At 43.8% G+C, this 19,436-nt stretch overlaps 1 protein-coding gene across 1 annotated transcript in view; it reads left to right on the forward strand.

Moving 5' to 3' along the window:
* EDA (ectodysplasin A) overlaps positions 1-8,132 on the forward strand; it is a 136,593-nt gene extending 128,461 nt beyond the window's left edge. Inside the window, exons 5-8 of the mRNA XM_054997010.1 lie at positions 2,084-2,118; positions 2,719-2,770; positions 4,295-4,425; positions 5,343-8,132. Coding sequence (XP_054852985.1) covers positions 2,084-2,118; positions 2,719-2,770; positions 4,295-4,425; positions 5,343-5,594 — 470 coding nt within the window. The 3' untranslated portion in view covers positions 5,595-8,132. The remainder of the gene's footprint in view (positions 1-2,083; positions 2,119-2,718; positions 2,771-4,294; positions 4,426-5,342) is intronic.
* Positions 8,133-19,436: the final 11,304 nt, after the last annotated feature.

The raw sequence follows: 19,436 nt of genomic DNA on the forward strand, positions 1-19,436 counted from the left end.
CACGTTTTCTCACACGGAATTCGAATCTTTCTTCAGGTCTGTTTAACATATTTCTACCAGGGACTTACCCGGTTCCTCGATGGAGTCTGTCTTTGGACCTTAAATTCTAGTCCCTTATTCTAAGCATATTCAAATTCTTCTATATCTCCAATTTTCTAATATATCAATCTACATTTAATAATACTTTATGTACTCACCAATAAAAATTAAAAAAAAAATTCTAGTCCCTTCAAGCCTCTGGCACTTGTGCTACAGCTTTTTATAGCTAAAACAGCTATCACTTCCTCAGGTAGGATAAGTGAAATTAGAGCCCTCGGAATAGATCCCCACCTTTCCTAAAGTGCCAGATGCAGTTGTGCAGTGACCGAGCTTGCAGTTCCAGCCAAAACTGGTGTCCTCTTTCCATATCCATCAGGATATTGTCTTATCTGATCCCCATTAGCTGTCAAGAAAGTGCTATCTTTTTATATACAGAATGCAAAGGATTTTTTATGGGACCAAGGAAGGGGCCAGGGCTTCTGTCCCGTGTTTATCACACTGGTATCCCGTGTGCTGTTACATAGAAGCAAAAGTTGAGTACCCTCTACCCATTCAACAAGGGCACATTCTTCAGCTGCCTTCCTCGAAGGTGTGTTGCTAGACAGCAATGCTGTTGCAATGCAACCGGAGGTTCTTCAGTCGCAGCATGACTGTTATCAGGAGCGAGCAGGAGCATGAACATCACCTCCATTCTACCCTCACTCCATTGGCTACCTATCAGGTACCATGCGCAGTTCAAGGTGTTGGTTATCACACACACACACAGCTCTTCACGGCCTTGGTCTAGCATACCTACGGGACTGCCTCCCTCCCTATGTTCTTCTACTGCAGCTTAGCTCATCTGAACAGGGTCTCCTGCAGGTGCCAAGCTGCACGTGGGCGAAATCAACAGCAGCCCCTATGCAGGCTTTCTCTGTGGTGGCCTCTGCCCTGTGGAGTGGCCTGCCCGAGGAGACCAGGAGACCCCCCACTCTCCTAGCTTTCTGCAAACAGTGCTAAGCCAAATTATACAAAAAGGCTTTTGTATTGTAGAGAGGGAGTCTCAGATGCTCTGCTAATGAGTTAGGGACCATAGACTTCACCTATTGACTTCACCACTATGTTGCCTTACGTACTAATTGTTGCTTTAAATACGTGCTCCTATATCAGCCCTAGAATTGCTTCAGCATTTCTTCAACTCTGTACTGGATTCTTGCTAATGCTATGTCTTTGTAAACTTGTGTTTATTTATCCTATGGCATTGTTTATGAATTTGTCCGTGATACTGACTGTACTAATCTCACACTGTGTAATCCACCTTGATTCTCAGTGAAAAAGGTGGACCATAAATGACATATTTTATTCATGAACATTCTAGAAGAGCTAGAAAGAAAGTTCTTCTCAACATGTTCATTTAAGAGCATCACACCCTCTACCTTTTGTTAATTTCGCCTGCTAATGGGTGCACAGGCACACACACACACAGCTGAAAACAGGGTGGCACATTACCATAACTTCTGTCTGTTGAGGGTGTGCTATGCAGTCACACATCCTTTCTGTCCTGCTCCACTGTGAGATTTTCATTGTCAGCTCCAGCTCCAACAAGGACTGAAAAAAGGGCAGTTCCTTTCACACACCCTGCATTTTCTGAGGCTGGCCTGTTCAGGTGCAGTTCCCGTCTAAGAAGCTGCACCAGAACATGACATAATAAGCAGCAGTTAGAGGTAAGCCCAGGCACCTTTTTCACTGTCTCTTAGCTTCTTCATTGACTCAGCCGCGCTTTGAAGAATAACATTCGTGGTCATAGAGCCGGGCAGAAGGGTGGGCAGCATCCTCAGTTGTCATTCACGGTTTCAAGGTAACTTGGCTCTGCAAGTGTGAACAGACTGGTTTGAATTCAGTTCTTTTATCATGAAGATCAGCCTCATGATAAACCTCATGAAATTGTAGTTTATTTCTTTGAATGGAAATCATCAAGTTTTATGCATTGTTTGTAAGATTTGGTACTTCAGATTCTACATAGACATTTTAAGCTCGGTTTTATCATAAACATTTTATCTTGCAGGTGCTGTGGATAAAGCAGGACCTAGAGATGCACAGGTTAGTTTTCTAGCTTAGCAGAGAACATGTATGTGAACCTGGACTCCGTGGAATCTGTGCTTTCTTTGATTGAAAATGCTACATTTTCCAAAAATGCTTTTTATTCACCCCAAGGTAGCTTTCTTGATGCTACATGACTGCTACTCATTCTGGAGCTTAACGGGATTGCCTTCTGGAGCTCAGTATCTAGGAGAAGCTGTGTTGATGTACATTTTAAGAAATTGTTTGGCAGCTGTTTTTCATACCTTGTTACATAGATACTTGAGGATCCACCATTCTTCTCAAGATTTATACAGAAAATACAACAAAAGCAAATAAATACTAGAAACTACAACAAAAGCAAACAAAGTTCTCAGCATAAAAGAATGCATTTGCAATGCCATCCAAAGCAGAATTCAGTGGGCATAGAAGAGTATGAGCCTGCTTAGGTTTTCACTGGTAGTTAGTGGGTATCATGTGGACAGAGCAATGGGTCCTGTCATTAGACTCTGAATTAAGAAAAGGCTGCTGCAGCAGTTTTGTAAATCTCTCAAGAGGCAGAGTGTGATCCCGAGTGCCCAGCACTTGCTTAACTTTAATCATCTGTATTCTGATTTGCAGCCAGCTGTAGTTCATCTGCAAGGACAAGGGTCAGCAATTCAAGTAAAGAATGGTAAGAATCTCAAGCAATGAGCACTGGCCGTCTTGGTCATTCCTTGGCTAGCATGGCATACTGGTTAGAGTGTTGGACTAGGACCCAGGACAACTGGGTTGGAGCCCCTGCTCTGCCATGGAAGCTTGCCAGGTGACCATGGACCATCACAGTCTCTCAGCCTATTATGCCTCAAAGGGTGGTTGTTGTGAGAATAAAGTAGAGGAGCAGAATGTGCTATGATAAGCTGTTTTATATCCTGATTAGGGAGAAAGGTGGGATATAAAATAAGGGTAGTTTTGATTGTGAAATAGTATTCCGTGTGGCAATGTGTTGGTGTCAGCCCTTCTCTATATATCACTTTATAAAATATGATCACCCTTTGTACTCCATATTCCTTCACACCAAATAATTTTCTAAAGTTATTTACAATTCTTTTCTTTCACATCTCCAAAAACAACAGTGTTGTATCTCATACAAAATATTAACAGCAAAAACAGAAATACCCAAATGAAGAAAGAGGAGCAAGAGGAAGTCAAAACTATTATTAGAAATATTTGTTTCATCCTTTAGGGCTTCAGTGGGGTGGCATTCTGGATCTTCCTTGCTGTGTGCTGCATACACAATCCGGGGGGAGGGAGGGAGATCTCCCCATCTTCTCCCTGACTCTTTCTCTATCCCTCGTCTGAAAGTCCCCAGAGCCTTTCTGCTTTTCCTGCCTCCTTCTTTCCTTCCCACCCACCAGCCAACCTACCCCCTCCCCCTCAGTCTTTAGCTTTCCTTCCCTCCCTGTGGCAGTTTCCACCTGGAGATGAGTGGACCAGTGATAAAGTGCTGGCCCAGCTGCTGTTCCCAACCCAGTTGTGTGGCGGAGGACCTGCAGTGCCTTGCAGGGTTCATGTTGCTTTCCTCTATATCCCCCTCTCCACACTGTTTCTCTCTTCCTGCCAGCCACCATATCCTCTCCTTGTTTCCTTCTCTGTTTCCTACCTGCCATTTACTTCATTTATACCCCACCTTTCTCCCCAGCAGGGACCAAAGTGGCTTACTTCATTCTCCTCTCCTCCATTTTATCCGCACAACAACCCTGCGATGGTGGTTGTTTCTGGGCCTGGCCCCAGTGAGCCCTTCAAAGGCCAAAACAACTCTGGGAAGGGCTCTGATTCCTCTGCCTGCTTTTTACTGACAGAAAGCAAGGCTTGTAGCTTGGCAATACTGTTATGGTTATCTAGCAATAGCCACTGAGGGCATTAGTTTCTTAAAGCTATAGGCATTGCTTTTATCGGGGGAGTGGGGAGGTTTAACCCCCATGTTATTTTGGTTTTTGTTTCAGATTTCAGATATTTTTTGCAAAGCTGGGGCTTTTTCAGGTTTTTGTAGAAATATCTGTCTTGTCAATCCATGGCTCCAGACTCTGGATTTAAGCATCCACCGATGGGGCTATATTGATAATTAAATATATTGATAAATAAAATCTGTTTTCGTGCTGCTGTTGCGTTTTCCATTCTGACGGGTACTGAGTGACTGCCGTTTTCTCATACTGAGATCTTTCAGGTGGGGTGCTGAACGACTGGTCTCGCATCACGATGAACCCCAGAGTGTTTAAGCTGCACGCCCGCAGTGGGGAGCTGGAGGTACTGGTGGATGGCACCTACTTCGTCTATAGTCAGGTAGAAGTGAGTACGGTCTTAGGCCTAACTCCTTTTCCTGTATCCAAAATGCAAAGTGTTTTGGGAACCACAAAAGGGGCTTCTAAAAACAAAGAGAAGAAAAGTGTATATACTAAAGGAGCATTTTATATTTTGGAGTACTGGGGTGGGGGTGCAGAAAGGGGAATGGGCTGGATGCTGACCCCCTCCCATACAACTGAAATAAAACGCCCACTGTGGATGCCCACTTGATCATAAGTCCAAAAGAAAATGGACTTGGAGGATTTAACACAGATTTAGTCTCTCCTCAACCTCTTGCCCTTCCATTTTTGCAACTGAGCTGCTTACCCTTGTGTTGAATATATTCAGTCATTTATGACCACAGCCACTACTAACATTTGGGTATGGACCCAAATTTGTAAGTTCATTTTTAAATTTTCTTTTCACTGTCTACAGGGCTGTGTTGTTCAGTGTCTTTTCCTCAGACTGGCTTATTACATCTATCATGCTGCGTTCAATGCAGAATGACAGTTTGCTTTTCAAAAAAGAAGCTCCCCTTAAAATAGGCTAAGAGCTGAAACCGGCCTGGCAGCGGCCACTGCGGAAGCATCCCACGCACTCCGCATCACGTCCAAACCATTTGTACGTCGCTTGTCTACCAGTGGGCGCTTGCCCACCTCACAGTCTATGGTGCATTTTTATAGAGATGTGGAAGTTTGTTAGCAGTATTTCTAACAGCTGACTTTCCCAAGTTTTCCATTCATCTAATTAGCTCTAGGCTGCCTGCCCATTATGTGGAATTCAAAGATTCTGCAGCCTCCTGGGTCCAAGTTTAGACATCGAGAAGCTCAGTTTGTTGGGTTGTTTACCAATTCACCAAGGGCCCATGATCGGTAGACCTGCAACTTGCCTCCTTCTGATGCTACCATTTTTCTGCCTACTAGGTATATTACATAAACTTCACAGACTTTGCCAGCTATGAGGTGGTTGTGGATGAGAAACCCTTCCTGCAGTGCACTCGAAGCATTGAGACAGGGAAGACTAACTTCAACACCTGCTACACAGCTGGGGTCTGCCTCCTCAGAGCCAGGCAGAAGATTGCCGTGAAAATGGTCCATGCAGACATCTCCATCAACATGAGCAAGCACACAACCTTCTTTGGAGCGATACGGCTAGGAGATGCACCAGCATCCTAAAGGAATATGGCACACAGTGAAGGAGGGGCCTCCCAGAACTGCGCAGTGTTGCTGCCCAAAGGATCCCAGCCACAGAGAGAATTGATGGCAGCGCTATTTATCCCTTAATGTCAAGGCAGGAAGATCGAGGCTTGTGTTGAGAAAGGCAAATGGGAGAGCACTGGGGAGGAGAAGGCGGCAAGCCTCTATGGCCTCTCTCCAGTATTTCATGTTGTGCCTCTGAGACCTGTTTTGTGGTGATTGTTTCCTGCTTGGATGTTGCCTTGTCAAGAGCATCTGGCAGGAGGTGACAACAGGCATACAGCTGTCCGGGCACTCGTGCAAGGAACTGTCGGGGTTTGCATTTCTCCACTAAGCTGAACAAGTTCTGCTGTAGGGCTATGCATTCCCAGTGGAGAATCAGGTTGTTTTTAACCGTCATTCTCTGGACAATAGCTATAAGCAGACCAAGTACTTCGTGGCAGTGTTTAGAAGCAGGCAGCAGGCACAATGAATGTCATAAGAGCAACAACAACAAAATGCTTTCCAGTAAGCATTCCCAAAGTGAGTGTTAAGCTGCAGTGAGAACGGGAGGTTCCAATGCCTCAGTCATTTCGCAGCTCCTGGCAGAGATACTGAGGTCTCTCTCGGGGGCCCTTCCATAGGCTGGTCTTCCTCTAACAGTTGATGTAGTCAGGAGAGTTAAAAGTTGCAGGCAACAACTACATTCTGCCCCGCTGAATGGTCTTTTAGGAACTAGCAGTGTCACCTTAAGATCACTTTTCTGGAGGTAAACCCGACAGAACAGACTTGAGTAAGATTCTCAGAAGATCAGTTTAGGATCCGTCTCTTAAAAAGGCTTAAGCAAAAATGGAAGTCTGCTTCCAAAAGTATCATCATCATCATCATCATCATCATCACCTTTTATTGGCATATAAAAGGGAAAAAAACAAGACAAGTACAAGATTAATGCCCAAGAGTAATTTAAAATATTGAAACCGGCCAAGAACCACAGTAATATAGGCAATACACTTCCCAAAGTAAATGTTTTGCTTCCAGGCTTTGTGGTGCTTTTTCCTGTCTTCAGGTGTCTCTTTTCAAGAGAGACCTGCTCGGAATCGGCCGTCTTTCGATCTTTAGGCTTAGGTGATGTACTGCACGGATGGGGATTATGTCTCGTGCTGTTTGAATAGTCCTCAGCTATCCTTTCTTCTCAATTGGCAAACTGAATCACAGACAGCCTTGCGTGAGCTTTACTTGCATATGCTAATCTTTGAATATGTCCTGCTTTCCCAGAAAATAATTGTTGTTAGAAAGGAAGTTGATGGGAGTTCCCCAGATCATGAAAGATGATGAAACTGTAGCATCTGGACAACAAATCCTGTCTGAGAAACAGCTGTTGAGATGTAGGCATTCATCTCTTTTCCCCCAGTTGGGACTAATGCTGAGAAGCAAATTAAAGGAACAAATCTGTAAGAGATGCTTGAAAGTGATGAGCTTGCTGCCCAGGATCTTCCTGTGGGAGATCCAAGAGCCTTCTTTGCATGGTGAAGCCCATCTCCTCAAGGGCCCAGGGGGCACCTTCATGGTAGGCAGGCAGGCAGGCAGGCAGGTGGGACTGTTGGTGGGTGGTGAAGTGAGTGCTGGTGGGTGGTGAGCAGCAGTTTGGAAGGGCAGGCTGTGTGCATGGATCTGAAGCATTTCGAGCTGAACAGACCGAGGCATTTTCCTCATCTGAGTCACGCAGACAGAAACACCATCCCAAGCTGGCCCAGGTAATGCTTGTCTTGAGGAACACTCTCCTAGAAAGCTCTCCCCTCTCCTAGAAAGCGCCAGCAATCTGGTCCAGTACCTGCGGGCTCTTCCAACAATCCCCACATCTACCTGTATCTGTTTCTGGAGCAAAGAGGGAAATAAAGGCGTTCGTTCTATGATGGTTCCTTTCTCTGTTGAACAGGCAAGGACTGTACAGGAACAGAAATCTCTTGAATGCCAAACGTGGACAGCCACCACTGTTTACTTGTAGACTTGCAACCAGGGCTGTGCAGCCATTGATGAATCTGTCATGTTTAAAAAGATGCTGATAGTATAATGGCCTATTCCAAATACTTCTAGAAGACCCTTCTAAGACTGTACAACTCTGCTAAAGTCGCACTGATATTTGCCAATTGAATTTCACCCCAGCTTTTTGATAGAAGCACAGGGGCTTCTACTACACTGGCTATATGTTCTGCCTGCCTGAGCGTGCATTACTTGTTTGCAAACTTTAATACTCTCACAAGCTTTTCTACATTGCTTCCTGCATTTGACAGTTCTGACAATTAGTTTCATATATTGATGGAAGTAAACCCACGAATGACAGAAGGGCTGTAGGCAAAGGACAAGCAGCCCATCTTACAGTGGTGTAAGAAAGACAGAGTGCGCTGGTGCTGTCTGCTGGTCAGCATCTTGATTCATAACATTGCCTGTATATAAAATATACATAATGTACATAAATGGAGATGTAAGTTTACATAAATTGCCAATATTTTCTTTGCAAATAAAACTTATCTGTCCTGAGTTCAGTCATTCTGTACCTGATGGATCATTTTGGAGAAGAAACCAGGGAGAACTCCCTAGCTGAGCTTTAAAGAGTGCATGGAGTGTTATTGGTCAATCCCTCTTTTTAAAAATGTTCCCGTCCAAATCTCTTTGCAGTCCTGCCTGTGATGATGCTTCATAGCATTGCCTGGGCAGAGATGCAGGTATGACAGAAGGAGGCCAGGGACATTTCAGGCAGAGGGGAGCAGCTAGCAGTACAGTTCTATGCAGTGTGATTCCAGACGAAGCCCATTAATTTCAAAGGGTTTTGACTAGAGTAACTTGGCGTAGAATTGCACTGCAGAATATGTAGTGGTGGGTGAGTAGGGAAGTCACACTTGATCTTTTTGCATTTCCAAAATAAACATTGTTTTATGGCCACCATCTCATGTACGTTCTCTAAACAGGAATTCGAAACACAGCCTTTGGAATAGCAGTTACATGAAGACAAAAACAAATCCAATTTCATTAGGACCAACCAAAAAAATCACATTTTAAGACCTGGTATTTTGGTTGATTAGGCCAGTGCTATTTGTACCTCCATCTATGATGAACATAGTCCCCCTTTCTCAATGAGACACAAGGTGGATTACGCATTGGGAGTCAATATGATCAATGGCTCAAATGATCAATAACAGTGCAACAGGGCATGGATTGCAGAAATTTTAATGTGCCCCGATATGACACAGAGCTGAAACAATGCTGAAATAAAGCACAAGCAATTCGCAAAGTATAAGCAATTAGACAGGGCATATTAAATGTCGCAGAACCTACTCAGTAGTGTAGTCCACAGCCCCTGTCTCTTAACCAAAACTTCTCCCTGAACAATTTCCTTATGAACTGGCCCTCCTACTGTGTAAAAAAGCCCTCATGAATAATTGTTTTATCTACTCTGTATACACCCCACCTTTTTTTCACAATGTGGACCCAAAGTAGCTCCTTCAGTTTATCCTCACAACAACCCTGTGAGGTAGGTTAGACTGAGAGTGTGTAACTGGCCCAAGAAAATCATGAGAGACAATTTTCCTGACCTCTTCAGGCATGCTATTCCATAAGGTGGTTGCCACAACAGAGAATGCTCACCTAAGGGCAGCTATTGATTTTGCCTATTTGTAGGGTCTTGTTCAGATGAGCAAAGCTGTCATGGTGGAGCACAGGAAGAGAGGCAGCCTCACAGATATAAGGACCAAGGCCAGGAAGGGCTTTGCAAGAACTAAGCCACGGCATCCTGCACAAACTGTCTCCAAGTTGACTTTGAGGGGAGACCTATGTCAAGTTCATTACAGAAGTCCAGTCTTGATATTGCCATGGTATAGATCCAGGTGGCTAGATCAGCCATGTCAAGGTAAGGGGCCATTTTCCAGGCTAGACTGAGTTGGTATATCACCCGTAGGCTCTTAACTGAGTCTGCAAGGGTCAAGTGGGAAGCAAAGTGCCCTTCAATATCTCTGCTTCCCCAATGAGCTTCACTTTTACCTTGTCTGGGTTCAGTTTCCGATTGCTTTCAGCCACAGCAGTCAGGCAGCAACTCAAGTCCTCTTCTTGCATCACCAGGGGATATGGATAGTGAGACTAAAAAGTTGGTGTTCTCTGCATATTGGTGACATCCAGTTCCATAGTTTTGAATGGTTTCTCCTAAAGGCTGCTTATAAATGTTGAGTACCATGGAAGATAACGTTGCATGCTGTAGAACCCCGCAAGACAATTCACTCTCTGAAGATAGCTGGTCTCCAAGAGCAACCCTTTGAGTCCCTTCCATGAGGAATGCTTTAAACCAGTCCAAGCCACATCCCCGATAACAACTTCTGCCTCCAAATTCCTCAACAAGGCAACTTGGTGTTACCATCAGGTCTTCAACAGACTCATCCCAGCCCTTTCAAAGCCCACCCGGCACCTGTCAGTCCTCACCAGAATGTGCTTGTGTTCCGTTCAGTGATAATCGCATGCGATGTTTGTCACTTACATCTAAGTGTACTTCTTTTCTATAAAAATTGGGATGTGTAGCACAAATAGCACACCGGTGAACCATGCTGTCTTACCTCTGCAGTTTATATTTAGGTTCCTTTTCGCTGCATTGATGGAACACCAGCCTGCACCCTTCCCATACACTATACCCAGTTATCAAATGTCAGGAGTTGCAAAACAAAGATATGTAGTTCACTGTGCAGTTCTTTGCTCCATTCAAATTGCCACCAATGCTTGCATGTGGGGTGTGGGAAACCTCACATGCAACAGTACATGGGCACTGCATGCATATTTCTCTCCATTGGTAGCAAATTTGGGCTGCAGCTGAAGTGAACTTTTTAAAAAATGTTCATATAGAAGCATATCTTTCTATCAAAAAGTCAAGAGTTTGAACACCTCAGATGCAAAATGGAAATCCTGCTCGGTTATATAGTATAGCAAGTGTTCTGGTTTTAACATAATGAACATAATGTGTTCATTTGGAGGTATAATGCCAAAACATAGGGGGAAGAGGAGTACATGATACCAAGATGTCACGTCAGCATGTATGTTTGCACAGTTCTTGCCTCATTCCTCAAAAACCCCAGGCAGGAAGTAGTCCTGGACAGATACATAGAATATTTGAAAATGTTGACACCCTGGTAAAAAATTAGGGGCGGCGGTAGAAAAAGATCTAATTATTATGTGAAAAATTGAAAAATGTATTTTTTTTACTCTAAACTTACGTTTCTGTTTTAATAACAAAAATGCATCATTTATATTTTAGAGAACATATAAATGTGCCATTGGCATACTTATAAAATTTAAAATGCTAGGCAGCCAGATCCTAGCACGCCAGTGCCTGTAATTGGCTGGCAACGGTGGTTCACCCGTGCTGGTGTGGCACTGCTAGCTGGAAACCGATCTCAGAGTTGAAATTTGTGGTAGCAAAGCAAGCTACAGACAGCAGAGCGATTGCCTCAGGGTCCATGGCAGCCCAGCTGAGCTTCACTCATCCTATGTGGTGTGCTGCCGATACCTGATCCAGGAGTGGCATGGACAGATGTAACCAGCCGCTGCCCATCGATACCACCACAGCCCCCTGATGCGGCTCCCAATATACACAGCACCAGAATGCAGGGGGAGAAAACAGCAGCCAGCCCCTTTGCTCAGGAGAGCGTGGACATACTCCAGGGAGTGTGCTCCATTACCTGCCTGCAGTCAAGTTCCCTTTCGTCAGGGAAACACACAAAAGAAATACACTTGGCAGGGTGGCATAAGGTGGGGGGCCACCACAGAAAATGTGCATGTACAGACGGCTGTTGGCTTTGCCTGTTTGCAGGGTGGAACCTGCCGCAGATCCTGGTCAGATAAGTGAAGCTGTCATGGCAGAGTATGGGGAGAGAGGTGCAGCCGTGGACACGAGGGGCCAAGGCCATGAAGACCTTTGCAGGTGACAGCAAAAACCCTGAATTGGGCCCAGTAAATGATGGGCAGCCAATGGAGCAGCTGCAAGGAGGGAGTAATCAGTCTGCTTCGCCTGATAATCCTCGAGTTGTGGCGTTCTGCACCAAATGGAATCTCTGAGAGGAGACCTACGTAGGGGCTTTTCACACAGCTGATGTAAAGCATTTTGGCTGCTGGGTAAATGGCATAAATAGCGTATTTCATACAAAACCGTTTTGTTAGCAGCATGAATGTGAGATTGTGCTGGTTTTATTTTACCTTTCGTACAAAGCCAATTGTCTCCCGTTGGTGTTGAGTGGTTTTAAAACCCCTTCCATCCCTGTTTTCAGTTTCCCAAAGCAATGCCTGGTCACATCAGCTTGCCATTTGAAACATTCGCCTGCATGGCGTTTATGTTTCCCACCAATTTCTTCCCATTTTTTCTTGCCTTTTTTTTTTTTTTTTAGAATGGATAAAGATTTGCACTGTAGTGCAAACCTCACACAGCAGTTTTGACTGTTCTGTTAGAATCTCTGATGAGATTAATCAGTGTGGCCACAGGAGGTCACCACTGGAGCACCACACAAGAAATCTTTCCAGCTGGAATACACATGTGTGGTAGCAAAGCATGGGACTGGCCATGCGACATGCCCCTTCTATGGGGAGCGGCACAGTAGGGGGAGGCAAGTCTAAAGTGAAAGAGGTCGTCTTGCAGCATCTCTTTTGAAGAAGAGCTGCCTGCTTGTTCTGTACAGCAAGGCCGTTTTTCATCAATGGAAGTTCCCAGGACGTGTCCTGTAGAGGATGCACTGCTGTGGAGATAGTGGCCACCCATTGCATAGATGAATCTGGTAAGTAGAGCTAAAAATTTTATTCTCCCCTTTCTCAATTCACATCATAGAATCTCTCGCCCTTCGAATCAACTTAATTTGATTGGCCAATCATGTTTTCTAAGCTACACCCACTACCCCTTTCCCTTCCCCTTTAAAAAAAAATGTAAAAAAACGTTGCAACGTTTCTACAAATCTATGCAGAAACATATCCTGTGTCACATGACAACAGCTGACCAATAACGGGTCCATTTTACAACAGGCCAAATTTGTTACTTGTTGCTCACTGACAGCTGACAGCTTCTGAAGTAGAGTGAAAGTGTGATGGAGAGACTTCAGCGTTCAACTAGTGGTCTAGGCATTTCATGGAGGGAGAAAGAGACCGTCCTCAACACAACACCTATCACTAAACCACACTGTTCACAAAGAAAGCGGGAAAGATAGACGCGGGGTCATTGGTAACAATTTTCCCTCCAAATGTCAATAGCCAATACTCTTCCACAATATCAGCGGGAAGTGCTCTGGCCTATCCAATATGTTTATTTGATGCAACGTTTATGTGTAGCAACATTTTTTTGTGAGAAATTTTTTTCTAATGTGTTGGTTTGATGCAACGTTTATGTGTAGCAACATTTTGGGGGGGGGGAATTTTTTTTTTAAAAAATGAAGATGTGCATCATTTGACACTTCCCCCAGAAAAAGCGATGAGGAATCGATTTTTATCCTGTCAAAAATTCCGCATGATGGACTTTGAGCCGATGAAATGTGCGAAACAAAAGCCTAATGTGGAATCGGGGAGAAGTGGATTCGTAGGACTCCACCGCGGCATGACTGCTCAGAAAGTCCAATCAAAATTGATCATGCGGATCCCCCTTTGTGTGGGCCACTTCAGATCCTTCTTCAAGCAAAACATTTAGAGGGGGTGGGTGTAACGACTTCGCAGACCTGCTTTTGATCAGTTCAGTCTTCAGAAGCTCTGGCCTGTTTATGATCCACTGCTGTTCCTGATCAGGTAGTGTTACAAACGCTTCATGGATATTTTCCTCCACATCTTCCTCATCCAACAGCATTTCCGAAAGAGATGGAACTTGGTTATTTACATGTACAGTCCTGCATCCACGTTCCTTACCGCTGGCACTAGCGCTGGTCACATCTTTCCTTGGGAATTTGTTCACTCTCCTATGATGCCTGAGACATTTCCTATCATCTACTCCTTCCTCCTTTGGGAGTAAGGGAGCCGATAATGGGTTAATAAAAACACAAGCAGGGAAAATTCCCTTTGTCATTAAATATCCTTTGTTTTGTAATAAAATTGATGGTATTTCTGAGCTATTGAGAGACAATAAAACTCTTACAGCGCAATCCTAAGAAGAGTTACTTCACTGAAATTACTCCATTTCAATAGAGTTACTCCATTAAAATCAATGGGCTTAGACTGGAGTAACTCTGCTTAGGATTGCACTATTAGTGTTTAATTCACACTGCCCAGAATTTCTAACTGTTTTAGATCCACCACTCTCATCTGATCACCCACAAGAGCTTTTAAATGTTTCTTGGCTGCTATTTTAGATTTCCAAAAGGGAATACATCCATTGTACTTACAACTAGTCAGACTGACCTTAGATGGTTGTAGCACTAGGTTGTAATCCCCTCTGTTGTTACTAGCCACCGCACAAGATGAATACATTGGACCTTTGCATGCCTTATCACCTTCCATAGAATTTGCAGTCTGAGATGGCATCAAAAGCTTCGATTCATGTTTCCTGTTTCCTTCTCTTCCGCTCCCCTCTATGTTCATTATCATATTGCTTATCTTGACCATTTTGTGGTTCAGCACTTGTAGCTGTTTGCAAATGTATTCAACAGTTTTTGCAGTCAGATGTAAAAACTCACAGGGGTTTATATCTAATCCCTCAGCTTCTGTGTCTTCAAATTGCTCTTTGTGGTTCTCATTCACTTTATTGTTTTCAGCATTTTCTTCCAGCATAGAGAAGAACATGGCAGAGGTGTCCGTAGTCACAGAGGAATCCTCAGTCCTCAATTGATTTGAAATAGATGGAGAGTAGTCCTCAGCCTCTCTCGCCGTTATCTGTGTTAAGGGGGTGTTGACAAGCAAGTGAAATATCTTTTCACAGCTTCAGTTCTAAATAACCACCCAGCTCTTAATGCCTTTGAAGTCTCCTCAATGTAAACTAATCCAAGATTATATATATTTGCCTGAGCTAAAGTTGAAACTGCAATAAAAAAAAGTAAGGTAAAATTCACCGGGAGCAATAAGCATCTGTCGAGCCAGGTGGAACCAGAAGTCCCACCGTCCATTCATGGATCCAAGTATACCCAGATCAGGGCCAGTTGGCTGTTAGTGTTAAGAAACTGACTACATCTAACCTGTTTCTTGGCCTATTCACACTTTGGTTTAGGCTTTCTGTCCTAACCAGAAGCTAATTAAAAGCAGAAGAAGTTTTCTCTGGGAATGTGCAGACAGGATGACGCTGTAAGGTGTCAGAAGTGGTTCCCAGAGGGAACCAGCCACAGGTGCAGGATCAGAAAGTTTCAAGGACAGAACGCTGAGGGGAGTTTCTGCACCCACGTTCCATCTCATCAGTCGCACTTTGGGAGTGGAGTGATTTGCTCCCACCTGTGGGGACATGATGACTGCAGCAAGCTGCCATCACTGACTGGTCAAGCTGGTCAGGCCACACTGCAAGCTGGTAGCCATGAACCCTCCTTGAACCCTCATTCTCGCTCTGTCCTTCTTAAGGATCAGATCCTGGTTTGGCTTTAGACTTTTGTCTCTGGATGCTGCTGCTGTTGAGATGGTTGCTGCTGGTGGGAAGCCCCTGCAATTATACACCGTCTTGCCCGTTGTTCTCGGGACTTAGAATTCTGAAGTTTTGCCTGGACTTTGTGCTGTAGCAAAAAGGTAGCCTCTGGTTTAGGACTGCAACCCTTTCAAGTGATGGTTAGTTTAGTTATTTAGCCTGAGATCATTTTTTCTCCTGTTTTACACACTTCTATAATTTGAATCTTCTTGCACTTCTTTTAATAAACTTTATTAATCATACTTCTGGGCAGTTATTTGGGTTTGCAATGCTTCAATCTGAATCCAGCACCTTGGCCAATATGCTATAACTATCCAAGTAATTGTTTTACGAAATGCAGTCTGCAAAATGTCCTGCCTTGCAGGGCTGACTCCTGTTTTGACGAAACCCTATAGAACTTGGGATTTGTCTGCTGGTCTCAAGCTGAGGTTAGTCAAAGAGGCTGGTAGAGGCACCTGCTACTCTGGAAGCGACGCTTCACTTTCCAGCATTGAGCATTTTGAAGGCAACCCTAGGAAGGTTTTCTACAATTAGTATATAAGACTGTTGATTTTTTTGAACCTCTCTATATAAATCTGAGACATGGGTTTATGTCTCATATCCTCCAGCAAAGTATCACAAACTGACATGACTGCAAATGAATGGCACAATTGCGTATGTCTACCTATCTGTTGTGTAGCAGTAACTTATTTGGAATGACATGTAATGCAGTTCCCAGGAGAAAGTTGTAGGTCTCTTGGAAATGAGTACTTTAAAGTCAACTTCATTAGGCGATTTATTTTCCCCATGAAGTGAGCAACAGCCGTGCACATGGACCTGATCGATCAAATGAAATGGAGAGCCAACATGATATGCATGAACCCACCATTAATGAAGAACTGGACAATGGTCTGCAGACCCAAAGAACAAGGGGGAAAATGGGCTTGTACACAGTGGCAGAAAGAATGATGAGCCAAGAGGAGAGGCGTCATTCTGCGTTCATGGGGCTGATGATACCTATCACTCAACAAGACGGAGTGTTGTAGCAGTGCCTCTCATGCCGCAATGACATTCCATAATAATAACAACATTCAATTTATATACCACCCTTTAGGACAACTTAACACCCACTCAGAGCAGTTTACAAAGTATGTTGTTATTATCCCCATCCATCTTGCAGAGCCTGAATTCTAAGAGGGAGTGATGGCGGGGGGGGGGGGGGGTCTGTCATTTTGGCTGCAATACCTGGAACCCAGAGGAACCCTTTGAAACCTGGCAAAGCTGCCAGAAAACCCTTCCTGGATCCCAAGTGGTCTTACTCATAAATAAAGACTACTGCTTAGAAATATTAATTTATTTGTTTATGTCATATATAGTCCACCTTTCTCACTAAGACTCAAGGCAGATTACATGGCTTAAGTCAGTACAACCAATATCATGACATTTCAGTATATATGTAATGGGTATGTACATGTAATTTGCAAGATTTAGAGAGAGAGAGAAAGGTTTAAAGATTTAACAATTCAACAAATTCATTAAAAAGCCAGTACTGTCTCAGCAGATCTTCTTAGCAGTTAGAACAATAAAGCTAGCTGTCAAGATAATGCAGTACCAGGAGCTCAGTTGATAGTTAACTCAACAAGATACAGCAATACCTTGAGAGATACAAGAAACATGAAGGCTAGCAAGACACAGCTCTTGGTAGAAATGCAGGGGTACCCTATAACACAATATTGAGGATGATGGATGGATAAAATGCAAACTAATTTCCGCTTTGATATAGGCTTTGGCTTGCTCTACCATATGACTCATGTTAGGCAAACGAATGCCTTGCTTTAGGGAATCTTCCAGAATAACCACATCACTGCTCTTCTCTTCCCCCATCCCAACTCTAAAAACAATTAACTCTGTTCTCCTAGTGTAATGTCCTGTGTCTCAGACCAAGTGCATCTCATTAAGAGAGCTGAGCACTTAGTTTCCAAATTAATCCTTAGATGGAATGTATCACACCACACATGACAGTTATATCACCAGGCTGCACCCATCAGCAATGATGGACTCCATGTATATATAGCACTTTTTAAAAGAAGCTCTTGGCAACCAAATATTGACTAGTCAGTTACTGCACATAAATTGGTAAACATCAGAGGATTGATACATTAAAAGTGGAACATCAGAAACCTTAGGTTAGCAGCTGCTTTATGTCCAGTCACCGTAACTAATATGTGTAAGCGGCCCAATACATTTTTTGCTACCCTTATTTCTATGTGGCAACTTGGTTCTCGGAGTTAACATTTGCTGGATGCTGAAGCGCTGAAGTACCGTAGCCCTGGAGCTCAAGTATTCATTTTTTTAAAAAAAATAAAAAGCAGGAACTCCAGAAAAAAATCGACGAAGTGAACTGTGGTTCTCGAAAACTTATGGTACAATAAAGTTGGTTAGTCTTAAAGGTGCTACTGGACTCTTTACTATTTTGCGACTACAGACTAACGTGGCTGACTCCTCCAGAAGAAAATCGACATTGTGTGAAATGACTACAGCAGTTCACATACGCTTCATGAACAGATCGTGATCAGATGCATGAGGCTGTTTGAAACCGCTGCACCAAACGTGATTCCAAAGACTTCGAGGCAGCAACAAATCGCAACCCGAAAGACCTCATAGAATGTATTACAGTAACTTAATTTTGATGTTACCCTAGTGTGGATCTAGCTGGCAAGATCAGCCATATCAAGGCTGGGGAGAATTTTCCAGGCTAAATTTGACTTTATAGGCTTTTTTGCAGCTGCATTAACTTGCTTTTCTAGCAGCAGTGCTGGATCCAGTATGACCTGATGGCTTTTAACCGAGTCAACCAGGAGCAGACTAAAATGATCTAACATTGAACCAGAAGATAGCCAAGGGGCCTACAGTTCCCTTACAGTTCCCTAGTATACAGAGAAGCTGCGGCAGAAGAAGAGGGAGCTTAGAAGGCTCGAGGGAGTGTGGAGGCGGAGTCAGGACAAGGAGGCAAGAACATCTTATAGGACACTTATGGAAGGCTATGAGGTTTCCCTCACACACTCCCAGGCCCTTCCCATCTCCTCCTTCTGGCCTCAGCTCATCTCCCTGTCACGGCACCTGGGCTCTTCTGGCCTTGGGGCAACTCACTCTAGCAGTGCACAGCCTTGGCACAGCTCGTTGCCATGGTGGTGAGTCTCTTCCTGCCTCAAGACAGCTCACTCACCTTGGCACAACTTGCTGCTGCCCCTTCTGGGCTCTCCTGGCCTCAGGCAGCTCTCAGCTGAGCTGCCCAGGCAGGGATAGGTGAGGGCCAGCAGCAAGGACAGCAATCCTGAGGTACATTCTGGGGCGGCCTACACCCCACCTACCAAGGCATCTCTCTGAGCTATTTCTTAGGACACAGTCCTTTAATCTGGGTAGAAAGCCAACTACTGCTATCTCAACCAGTTTGTCCAGACAGGGCAAATTAGAGCCTGGGAGATAACTGGCTACATCATTTTTGTCTGAGGATGGTTTTTGAGTAGTGGGTGGATGACCGCCTCTTTGAGAGGCTGAGGGAAGATGTCTTCAGTTAGTGACTGGTTTATTATAGACATCAAGGACTGCTTTATGTAGTCATTACAATATTTTAATAGCCAGGATATTTGCCTTTCCACCCAACTTAGGATCCATAAGATAGCAAGCAATCAAAATAATGTTTAAAATACAGATAAAATATTTAAAACATTTAAACAAACACACACAAGTGGTGCCAATGACAGAGGGATGTGTCTGAAAGGTCCACATCTCTTAGTGCTGGCTGGATTTTTCTACAAACGTAGCTACCAGATATATACCATAGACATGCAGCATATGAACTTTTAAAAAACAATTGGCTAGCTGACCTCTTTCCAAGATATTGGGAAGTAATAGGGTGGCTTTATGAATGAACTGAATAGAGACGGCAGCTTGAAATATGTAGAGTCTGACATAATATTTATGTATTTATTTGCAGATATAACTGCATTAAAGCTCTCAGTCAGGTGGTTTCTCAGGCAGCTTTCATATAAAACCACCCTGAGCCCATCTGACGGGGAGGGCGGTCTAGAAATGTGATAAAATAAATAAATAAATAAATAAAATAAGTAAAAACATATAGAAAACAAAGATTTATGCGATCTGAAGAAAAACCAGGTCGTGACAGCACAGGGCTATCAACAGGCTATAGTGTAATTCCAATAGTTTTTTTATCAAGTTTGTACTGTATATTTTACCTGCAT

Source organism: Eublepharis macularius, chromosome 13 (genome assembly GCF_028583425.1).
Source record: "Eublepharis macularius isolate TG4126 chromosome 13, MPM_Emac_v1.0, whole genome shotgun sequence".
Classification (NCBI taxonomy): Eukaryota; Metazoa; Chordata; class Lepidosauria; order Squamata; family Eublepharidae; genus Eublepharis; species Eublepharis macularius.